At 36.4% G+C, this 12,263-nt stretch overlaps 1 protein-coding gene across 1 annotated transcript in view; it reads left to right on the forward strand.

The window, feature by feature from the left end:
- The first annotated feature begins 1,320 nt into the window (after positions 1–1,320).
- The window catches only part of STAC (SH3 and cysteine rich domain), a 200,596-nt gene continuing 189,653 nt past the window's right edge, over positions 1,321–12,263 (forward strand). The window contains exons 1-2 of the mRNA XM_015236270.3: positions 1,321–1,442; positions 1,997–2,035. Coding sequence (XP_015091756.1) covers positions 1,410–1,442; positions 1,997–2,035 — 72 coding nt within the window. The 5' untranslated portion in view covers positions 1,321–1,409. The remainder of the gene's footprint in view (positions 1,443–1,996; positions 2,036–12,263) is intronic.

Below are 12,263 nucleotides of genomic sequence, written 5' to 3' on the forward strand. Positions count from 1 at the left end.
ATAAAAAAGAAAGTTTATTTTTAGTTCCTTTTCATTTAATTTGTGTGAAAAAATAAAACAACAACAAATTGTGAACCTAAAAAGAGGTTTCAGAAGGCCTTCGATGGAGTACATGTTAGCATTATGCTCTTGAATTCTGTTGAGGATTTTTTCTGTTTAAACTTTGGTTGGAGTGGCTCTTAGATTGTGTGGTTCATTTAGAACTTAGTAGAAGAAAATTAAGTACCTTTTCTGAAAATGTGTTCCTTTTTATATAATAAGGTATCTATAATTATCTCCTTTTATATCAGCTGCAAAAAAAATGCTTGTAATTCATCACAATTTATATTGGCTCATTATTCCATATGTTTATGTTCTATTATTACTCCTTTAGGAATTCTACTTAAAGTTTAACAAAATTACAATGAAAAAGATTATGTGAAAACTGAATATAAAATAATATCTTTCTCCTTTCTCAAGGAGCGATATTGCTGATGGCTTCTAATAAAAGTAGGTTGTGAAAGTTACTATGAAACCTTTGCCCATCATTCCAATGGTTTCCCCAGGTTATGTCAATATAAGGCTATTAGGCATCAATTGACGGGGAAGGGATTTGAAACAGAGGATAGAGAGGTGTCAGGAAACTTTTTAGGTTTTTACTCACAGGTGTCCTTAAAAGCCAATTCTGGTTCTCAGTAAGAAAGAGGTTAACCTGAAGAGCTTTCTGGAAGGGAAAATACCAATATGTGTACTTCACACATGTGATGAGGATAATAGCCTTTTAAAAATAGTTTGAGGAGTCTTGAAATGTTCCAAGTCCAAGCATTTCCTTTTTTTTTAACTTTTTTTTTTTTACTTTACTACATTTTGGTGTGGGGGGAGGTAATTAGGTTTATTTATTGTTTTAAACAGAGAGCTGGGGATTGAACCCAGGACCTCATGCATGCTAAGCACATACCCTAACTACTGAGCTCTACTCTTCCACGAGTTTCTTCTTATATATGAGAAAAATAAAAATATCAAGGGATTAAATGACTTCCCCAGTATCCCTATAGCTGAGCCAGAACTGGAATGCACTGAAACATTGTTTTTTGTTTAATTGTTTTGGCTTTTGTTTTCAAATATCACAGATTTCTGAACAAGCATTTGGGAATTCTGATAGTAATACAAACTTAAGGATTAATGCAGCTCTAGTTACCTTTAGTCAGAATCACTCTGATTTACACTGAGACTCAACTGCATTAGAGCTGGAAAAATAAAAGTGGAAGTAAATGTCTTCAAATCATGAAAATCTGCTGTTCTGCAACTGTAGAATGTTCCATCACTTCTCTGTTTATCCCAGCAGGCCCTGCTAAGAAAGGCCGCGTCTGACCTGTGTCTGCTCTACACAGCTGCGTGTTATAAAGTCAAAGTAACATGCAGAGGATTCAATGATCTTCACTGTCATTCTGTTCCAGAGACAGGTATTTAAGTCCTCAGTAAAAAGAAATTTGAGAAAATTATTTGACAACATAAATGCACCCACCTGTATGTGCTGACCTGATAACCTCACATCCTTCCTAAGAAATAATGACAAATTCAGAAGAAAATGACTTTATGTTAAAATCTCAATGCTATTATTTACAATACTGAAAAATTAACAAGAATAAAAAGAAAAATAAAGTATTTATGAAATATGGTCATTTGATGGAACATTCGGCAAACAAAAATTTATGTAACATGAGAAAATGCAGATGTCCATTGTTAAAGAGCAGAGAACAAAATAAAACAAAATATTACAGGTTGTGCCCCTGAATAATGAGGATTAAGAGATTAAATTTACTTCCAGTAAATTTTTCTGCATGTTCCCATTTATCTCCATAGAATAAACGTATACTTTATTGTGTAAACAACAGTTTGCTTAAAATTGAAAAACAGATGCAAGAAAATGGTAGGAGCTGTTAAGGGCTCCAGTGCAGGATGTTGTGGAAAGGGAAAAATGTGTACAATTATAACAATGCCGTGCTTTTGGTTTTAGGGAGCTGGAGGACCTCGCTCGGAGCCATTGAAGTTCTCGGTAAGACTGCTACTTCATGTTTAATTCTGCTCTTGTGTTTAATTCATGGGAAAAATGAGATTTTTATTACTCATTGTTACCTTCTCATTTTCTGTTCTGCCACCTTGCCCCTTCTGTCATCTTCCTGCTTTCCTTCCATGTCATGGAGACTCTTGGAGTTTGGAAAAAAACTCTTAACTGAAGTTTGGTGACAAACTCACGGTATTTGGTCATTCCATTTTGAAAAGATTAAACATGGGTCTAGGCAGCCACGTATTCTGGTCAAAATGATAAAAGTGCAATAAACCCCTCCTGCTGTGTGTTTTGAATTACATGATAAATCTGTTAGTTCGTCCTATTTATGCCTAATAACAGAGACGCCTCGGGAAACCAAGTTCCTTCCCCAGGATTGTTTTCAGATAATCGGTGGTGTTAGATAGTTAATGTTTCAGAGAAGGAGGCTTAACTGTTGGCTTTTCTGTGTGTTAAGTTTCATGTCTCGTAGCTTTTTGTGACTTTTGTTTTTCTCCATGTAGCTTTACTTGGGTGGCCCACCCATTGCCAAACGCTTGGCATATGTTGTAAATCAGGTGTTGGTAAAGTTTCTCTGTAAAGGGTCAGATAGTAAATGTTTCAGGATGTGTGGTCCACGTACAGTTTCTTTTGCAACTCCTCAAATCTGCCAGTTTGCAGCCCAAAAGCAGTCACAGGGGATATGTAAGTGCTTAGACACGGCCGTTTCTAATCATGGTTTACATATGAACACCGAAATTTGAATTTCACATGATTTCCACATCATGAAATACTCTTCTTTTGATGTCTTTTCAACCATTTAAAAGTGTAAGCATCATCCTTAGCTCACATACTACAGAAAAACAGATGCAGGCAAGAATTGGCTAGCCAGTCGTGTTTCCCTTACCCCTGCCACAAATCAGGCAGGAACAAAGTGGTGGGCAAAAAATCTGGGATTCTGCTGAGTACAACCTGGCCCTGGTCCTCAAGCTGCTCTTCAGCAGACCCTTCACTGTATTGTCACCTGGACACATCTTCAGCGTACCACCACACTGCACGCCTTTGCTCTGTGTGTGATACATTAAAAAATGGCCCCAATTCTTCCTGTTCCTTCTGTCAGGAGATGAGAGAGGGAGACTATACTTACTCGTGCAGTCTGGGCTTGTGACTTTCTTTTGCCCATAGAATATACCCAAAGTGACATTGTGCAAATTTAGGCTAGCCTTTTTCCCACTTCTGCCCTTGCTCTTAAAAAAAAACCTGTGTGTGTTTGATGAGATTTTGTGTCATAATTAATTCATATGTAATTAATATAAGTATAAAATATAACGAATAGAATATGAAAATCAAGTAGTGTCGTTCTAGAAGAAATTGAGATCCTAAAAAGTTGAAGTGACTTTTTACAGTAGCAATTTTGAAAGTCAGAGGCAGTGACATGCCTGAAACACAAATATTAAACTGCTAGTCACCACTCACAAAATCATCTCACCATTTCAGAAGAAAGATGTGGAAAATGTTAGTAGTAAGGATTTATTATACCTGATTCTTTATGAGATGGTTTAAGAAGAAGACACACCATGATTTAAAAATTTGGCAAATACGTAGATATATTATAAACTTGATGTTAAAATTGCAGTACAGAACACCCATTAGACACATCTTTGGTGAAGAAATGGTGCTCAATGTACTGTTCAGGGTAATTTTCTTTTCCCTAAAAGAATTGTCCTCCATAAAAAAAGAGATATCATGTACCTTTTGAAAGGCATCTTTGTAATAGATTTTGTTCAGTTATATGAGACTTGGGAGTTCAGTAGAATGGAACATTCACTCAGTTTGCAACCGGTATTTGCCCCCGTGTTAGAAAAATTGACAAAGTTTGTTGAAACTAGAAATCCCTCAACTTGGTTGTAGTGAAGTTTAAGACACTAAATGAAAGATGGACATTCTTAATATGATATCTTATGTTGGATTCCTTAGAAACAAGGCCTGAGACATGGATTTTTGTTTTCAGGGTTGTACTGAGAGGTGTACTCAAGAAAAAGAAAGTGAAGGAAGCAGGGTGAGGTATGGGGCAGTGGGGAGAAGGGGATGTTAAGAGCTAGGAGAGGAAGTTACGGCAGCTAGAGTGGAGTTTCAGCCTGATCTCACGAGGAATTTTGTAACATGAATTGTGCCACAGAAATTATCCCTTCCAGAAACAGGGGCACCGGACTTTTTTTTTTTTTTCCGCCCACACACTCACTACATAAGGTTTTGGCGAAGATGCGGCAGGGTCTTTTGGGTCAGTGGCTTCCATTTGGTAGAAGGCAATTTTGAGATCAGGGAAAGGAGCAGCTGTGAGCCTTTTAGGAGCCCAAACTCAGAGTCTACAAGATGAGTATATATTAACCTAGTAAATGTAATCCCAGTGGGTCACCAGTAACATCCACTGAAGTTGGTTTCTAATCGGACCAAGCAAGTGAACACAAAGTTGTGTGCAGTTAGACTTGAGCATGCCACCTCCTATACTGTTTGCTCAGAGTTTATTTAGAGGTGTTCCTGCTTTTAGAAAGTCAGGACAAACCGCATTCTCCAAGTGGAGAGCAAACTAATTCCACTCAAGTGATGAATCGTCAAATTCTTCTCCTTCTGGTTCGTTCACTGTAAGACGGTCTTTCTCTACTAGAGGCCTGACCTTTTTCCAGCAAGCTTTATTGTGCCACTCCCATGTCCTGTAATCGTATTTGTGCCTTTGCTCATGTTTCGTCATCTGTTTGGAGGACAGTTGTTTCAGAAACTCCATTTTGTTGTTCTGTGAGTTACCTCTAAAATCCTCTCTGTCCTCTTGTGCTTCATGTTTCATTTCCATGAGAATGGAAATACACTTAGACTTGGGCACTTCTGTCTTGTTTCTCAGAGTCCGTTTACAGATGGTCCACTTTTTACATATTCTAACATTTGAGAAATCAATTTTTCTAATAGATGTAGTAGAGAGCAATTCCAGTTCCAAGTAAAAGACAATTAACTTTTGAAAATGGTTCCCTTTCTCCTCTATTTGAAGTAATCTAAGTTTTTAAACCTCTTAATACTGTTTATATATATATGGTGGTTTATGGCTTTTTCAAAAATCTGAGCTGCACAGTAATCCTGTGAGAAACATATATGGCCTTTACCGTGTAGAGGTAACATTCTTCTATACCTACTGTGTTGGGAAACATTGGACTTTTTAAAGTATATCTTTTATTTGTTAATTCCCAATAAATGTTAATGGTTTAAGTTTTACCTTTTTATCTTCATATATTTTATTGCTTTATTTCTTTACTGCTTCATAAGTAATCTGTGTTTACTTCTGTGGAACCCTCTTTATTATATCATTTATTTCATGGTAGAGCTTCTACTACCAAGTCAATTAAAAGTGGTTAATTTTACTGGATATTCTAAGCCTGCTCATATTTAAATAAATAGGTAGATATTTCCTACTTCTGTCACACCAGACACCCAGATTTCAGTTTCTTAATATAATTTTGTACTAAAGGGACCAGGGCTTCTTGGCAAAATGGCCAGTTCAGGAGCTAGGCCAGGAAACATGACATGAGCCTGGGGCATCTCATGACTCCAGTTGATGGATTCAGTTCCCCTGACAGGTAATAGCTGCTGTTACTGAGCACTTTGTATTTGCCAGAAGCTGTACTAAGTCATTTATATGTGTTACGTCAATTCTGTACCACGATACTATGACATACATATCTTTCATTCCAATCTTTGGGTATAAAACGAAAGCTCACATAAATAAAGTAACTTTCCAACATCACACGGTTAATATACTGAGGAGCCCAGGATTCAAGTACTGGCCCGTGCTTTTAGTCAGTAGAACATTCACAATTTATCGTGGTTTTCTCTTGGATGCAGTGTTTATCCACAGTACCTCTGTGGCACTCATAGTCTTTAATTTCCCTCTACTTCATTTATAAATTATGTAATTTACTAAGTATAACTACATAACATAGTTACATAAACATATGATTTATACACACATGTAAATATAGTATGTATCACACTTATGATGATATATATGATACTAGTTCTGTGTCTCTAGTTGAACCTGACTGATGTATGTACTGCAAGTTCCCTGGACCCCTTTCTTTCCATCTTACTGTCATAGTGAAATGAAAACTCACCAACACTCAACCTTATGACTAAATAAATCTAGAGTCTGAAGAGAAGGATACATAATAGGTGAGAGTTAACAAATAATAAAAGGATGCAGATATTGGGACCTATATGTACTTTCCAAACAAAACTCACCCATTAAGCGTCTCTTTATATTAGAGAAATTAAAGTTACCTCAAGCCAGAATTATGGGTGATTATATAACTTAAACTTATATGGCTTAAGAATGTTTAGAATAAAAAAATAAAAATATTTAGGATTCACTAAATTATTCTGAAACAATGGAAGTGTACTTTGTTTATTCTCTCTGTCACCTTCCCAGAGATTTAGCTATTAGGCTCTAAGAGAACCTTAACTAATATTTAGCTTTCTACAGTCAGTATTTAGAAGGTAAAATAAACTAAAAATAATCTATCCAGAGAATCTGCATTTCTCTTTGATGAATGGGAAGTTTCATCAGTCTTAATCAAGATGCTATAATTATTCATGCTAATGTCTGAATAACTGATAATAGGATTTGCATAAAGCCAAATAAATGAATCTCTAAAGAGAGAATATCAGAAATCAGCAACTAAGTCAATGCCTAGCTGGGTGAATAATGTGTAAAAGTTCCGTGGGCAGTAGAGCGGAGCTACACCCAGGAACCAGTTATGAGTCTGGTGAAAGTGAAGGTAGATTACGGTTATGTGAGACATCTGTGTTCAAAGCCCTAGGCGCCTTCTCTGTTGACAACCCTTCTGTCTCTTCTTCTACCCTGATTCATGGTGAATGGATGTTACTGAGTATGCCTGGATTATTTGGAAGTATACTATTTAGTGTCTAAATATGGGGGTTTTATGGATATCTTTCTGTTGTCGCTTCCTAACTTAATTCCATTTTATGTTTGAGTTATTTTAAATTTATTAATACTTACTTTATGGTCCTGAATATGTTTAAATTGGTAAATGTTTTATGTGTACTTGAAAAGAATGTATATTATGTTGGTGTTGGCGAAAGCATTCTATAATTGTCATTTAGTTCACATTGGTTAATAGTTTTCAAGTTTTCTGTATGCTTACTGATTTTCCATTTACCTATTTTAGATTTCTTATATATAAAACCAAAAGCAAAAGTGATAAAAGAAAAAGAAAACAGATTCATCCAAAAAAAAAAGTTACTGAGTCCGTAAAAGGATTCAAACCCTCTCTCTCCAGTTTCAAAATCGGTACTGTTGTCCCCGCCAGTATGCAATGAAATTTTCATTATTAAAAAAAAAGTGAATGGCATTAGGTAAAATAAAATTTACTTACTTTTATGCCTCTTATTTATCCACAAAGGATAAAAAAAATTTCATATGATTTTATATGAAACGTCTGCATTTCATATGTAGCCACCCCTGCTCCTCAGAATTTTTTTCTTTAGGTTGTGATAAAAAATTCATGAATTATTTTATTTTAGCTAATTTCAAATGGTTAACATACTTTATCTTATTAAAAAAATAAAATATACAGAAAAATGCATAAAGTGAATATGTAAGTTGAGTAAATGGTGGCAAAGCAAAAAATTCATGTAACTGCCACTCAAGTCAAGAAAGAGTGTTATTGGTATCAGAGATCTCTGCCTGTGCCTCATTACTTGATACTTATCCCCCAGAGATGATTATAATTGTGAATTATACCACTTACTTACTTGCTTCTTAAAGATATTTCTACTGCCTTCGTTTGGATCCATAAACAATATACTTCCATTTTGCTTGTGTTTAAAATTTACATAAATGGAATCATATTACTTATATTTTCTTGTAGCATATTTTGTTTTCCTGGTCAACATTATGAATGCAAGCTGCATTAATGCCATTGCATCAAAACACCAATTTATTTTCACCATTATAGACAATTTCATTTCATAAATACGTCACAACTTATTGATCCATTATACTTGTTGATGGATATTTGGGTTGTTTCCAGTTTTTTCTCTATTTCAAATGAAACTGTTATGAACATTTTTGTATGTGTATTTTGGCGAACATTTGGTGCAGATTTCTGTGAGTTATCTGTCTGATGGTGGAACTGTCGGGTGATAGAGCGTTACATAGTTAGACACCACCAAACACATGTCCAGAGTAGAGGGCGAATTTCTGTTGTTACTTCTAGTTGCTCCATATTCTTAACAATACTTAGTATCTTCACTTTTTGTTCATTTTAGGTGTTCAGGGGGTATGTAGTGGTATTCCATGGTGATTTTTTTTCCTGACTACAAATACAGTTGGGCACACTTTATTTATTTCTTGGCATTTAGACTTTGTCTTTGTTGAAATGCCTCTTAAAGACATTGACCTCTTCTGCTTTGTGGCCTGGCTTTTCCTCGTCGATCTGTAGATGTTCTTTACGTAGTCTGGACGCTAGTCCTTTCTCAGTTATGTGTGGCAAACACCTCCCATCCTGTGCCTTGTCTTTTCAATCTTTTCATTGCATCTTTAGAAAAATAGCTTTCAAGTGTTCTGTAGTTAAATTTATCATTTTTCACTCATGATTAGAGCTTTCAGCATTTTCTTAAAAAGCCCTACTACATCTCAATGCCACAAAGACTTTTTTCTGTATTCTTTTGTAAAAGCCTTTCAGATATGTGTCTTCCATTAACCTGGAATTGATTTTCATGTATAGAGTAAAATAGGGAGTCCAAAATCTGAAGAGAATCAAGACCATTATCATCCTGTTAGAAAATAAAAAGATGTTAAAATGTAAGCACCATTTATTCACCTCCCAACTCATGTTTTTTTCTAATAATTTTTGTCTACTCTTATGATCCCCCTCAACATCAGTATTACTACTCTATATATTTTATGTTCATTTACATTTGCCCAGATATTTGCCACTTTCTCTGCTTCTAATTCTTTTTGATTTTTCAGACTTTATATCTGTGTTCATTTTTTGTCTACTTAAGCTGCATCCTTTAGAATTTCCTTTCCTGACAATATTCTAGGGACAAATTCCCTTGATCTTTGTTTATTGTATGGATTTATGTTTGACTGCATTCAAATAGTATATTTTCTCTGAGTATAGAATTCTAGTTTTCACTTATTTTGTTTCAGCATTTTGGGGATACCTGTTCTGTGACTTCTGATTTTTGTAGCTACTGTTGAGACTCATTCAGCCAGTCCTTCGTCTGAAGACAGTCTGTCCAAGTTCTCTGCCTGCTATCAGTATATTCTCTTTGTTTTGTTTTGTTTTGTTTTGTTTTACCATTTCAATGACATGTAACTAGGTATGGATTTCTTTTTTATTATACTTGGGTTTTGTTGTCTTTCAACAATTTGGAAAATCCTCAGCTATTCTTTCTGCAAATTTTGCCTTTTCTCTTTTCTCATTTTCATCTACATTTAGATTGCCAATAAAATGTCTGTTAGACACACTCATGGAATTTTTATTTTTCACACCCTCATTTGTATTTTTACTTTTTGCTTCTCCCATGATACAATCTACATAACTTTTTTCTTTTTTTCCTGCCATCTCTTTCCATAGGCACAGCAAGACACTTCACTTTATTTTTTTTCACCTAAAATTTTTTGACACCTTTATTGTGGGATGGTTCCTGTAGAGTAAACTACACATATTTCAGATGTGCAATTTGGTGGATTTTGATAGATGCATAGATCAATGTGTATGCCAATGAAACCACTACCACAATCACAATAGCTAACATTTCCATCACTCCCCAAGAGGTGCAATTTCTGAACTCCCAATTTATCATTTTCCACCCCCTTTACCGCTAGTAACCGTAAGTTTGTTCTCTATATCTCTGAGTCTGTTTTGTAGATAAGTTCATTCATTTCCTTTTTTTCAGATTCCACATACGGTGAATATTATATGGCATTTTTCTTTCTCTTTCTGGCTTACTTCACTTAGATTGATAATCTCCAGGTCCATCCATCCATGTTGCTGCAAATGGCAGTATTTTTTCTTTTTTATGGCTGAGTAGTATTCCTCTGTGCATGTGTGTGTGTGTGTGTGTGTGTGTGTGTGTGTGTGTACACCAACCAAATCTTATTTATCCAGTTATCTGTCAGTGAACATTGAGATATTTCCCTTTTTATTATTTCTAGTGTTGTCTACTTGGATAAGCTCTGTCATTTAGTTAACAGTATTGTATAAAAGTTAATTTCCTGATTTTAATGGTTGTACTCTGATTATGAAAGATGTTAACTGTTAGGGGAAGCTGAGTGGAGATATATGGGGAGTTTCAGTTCCATTCCTGCAACTTTTCTGTAAGTCAAAAATTAGTTCAAAATAAGTTTTTTTATAAGCAATATATCAGAAAGGATAGTAATTTGGCATATGTGATTAATGTTCTTCTAAAAATGATAAAAATGTACTGACCTAAAGAAGACAGCGGGTGCTCATTAGAAGTGTGAAATTCTTATTAATAATTCAATTCCATATGCAGAAACCATGCCCGCAATAGGAAATGGGGACATAGACCAGTTATAGCATTCAAAAAATTCTATAATGAAAAAGCAAATGACTAAGACCAGAAATCTCTTTTTCACACTTTCCTAGGAAACGTAGAACCCAGGAGCTTCAGTCCCTGCAGTTTCTTCTCTTTATCATGTTTCCCCCACTTCTTTTTTTTTTCCTTTTATTAAACTATGAAATATCGTTCAATTGAAATTATCGTGAATAACATTTTTTCCTAGTGCCAGTTAGGCCTCCTGTACAAAAATATTACCTTGCAAAATGCCAGATGAGCATAATCAGATTTCCCACTGAATCACTGCAGAGCAGAAAGGATGTGCCCTCTCTCCTGTCACACGCAGCCGTCCATCCCCTCTCTTGTTTCCTTTCTTGTGCTGTCATTTCTTTGGCTTTTGCTAATTCTGCCTAAACTCAGAGCAGAGTAGAGGACAGAAATAGTTGTTGGTACAGCTCAAAGACCAGCGCAGGTGAAGCATTCCTGACCTGTGTCCTGAACACGCAGTCCGTGAACCTTAAAGTCAGGCCCCAGACTTTGTCCTCCTCCATCTACCTACTCTGTTGGGAGCTTTTAATTAGTGCCAGCCCTCACCTACCTGCGGCGTGGCTCACGCTGTCTCCAGTGGCATGTTTGCAGGTGCAGAAGAGGGATATGGGGAGCTTAGCAGAAGCCTGAGGTCTGAGATTAGCGTCTGATTTAAGAAAGTGAGTACATCTCACCCGTTCATACACAGAGTCTGTGCACAGGGATGCGCGCGCGCGCACGCACACACGCATGCTGGACCAGAGTGGCTTCCAGAGGGCTAACTTCCTTTCCAGAAGCCTCCGTTTCAGGCTTCAGCTGAAAGCTGTGGCCCTGTAACACAGTGCGGATCTGGACCTCCTTTTGTCCCCTAAGGAGCATCCCACCTGCTCTGTAGACACTCAGGAGCCTGGCGCAGTCTGCCTCTCCTGCCTTAGTGCCAGCGCTCTGAGCCATCTGAGAACCTGCTCATTCCTCTTAATCAGAAGCAATGACTTTCAAAAGAGTCTGATGGCACCAATTGATGAACTAAGTCAAGAGGGAGAAGCTCATCACGAAGGATGTGCCTTGTGCCTGTGTATTTATAGAAAGCTCCGCAGACAGGGAGAATACATTAACATTATTAAGCTAAATCTACCCCGGGATTCTCAGTTCTTGTTAGCAGCAAATTCTCCCTTCACTGATCTCTGTATTATTTTATAACAATCCATGCTGTATACATTTTAGTTTAAATTGTGCCCTGAAAGAGAATGTTTTCTCATCTTTCTTTCTCCTCTGAAAAATCTCGTTCTAGATTTCCATAGTAAGTTATGAGAGGAGGAAAGAAAATTACAAACAACTTAATGTGGGGACAGGGCCAGAGAAAAAGAGAAAGGTGCACCCGTTTCCTACGTAACGGGTTTTGTAACGTTTGAAAATGCTACCTTGCAAAGGGCTGTTATAGGAACACAATTTAACAACTATAATATGACAAGAAAGATGCAGACAAGGAAATAGAGACTAAAAACATTGTCAGTTATCTAAGACCACACAGAGAGTAACTAGTAACTAACAGCAGAACCCAGACCCACCTCCCCATTCCCACTCCTGAGTGCGATCTTCGTCTTGAATAATAGCA

Source organism: Vicugna pacos, chromosome 17 (assembly GCF_048564905.1).
Source record: "Vicugna pacos chromosome 17, VicPac4, whole genome shotgun sequence".
In the NCBI taxonomy this organism is placed as follows: Eukaryota; Metazoa; Chordata; class Mammalia; order Artiodactyla; family Camelidae; genus Vicugna; species Vicugna pacos.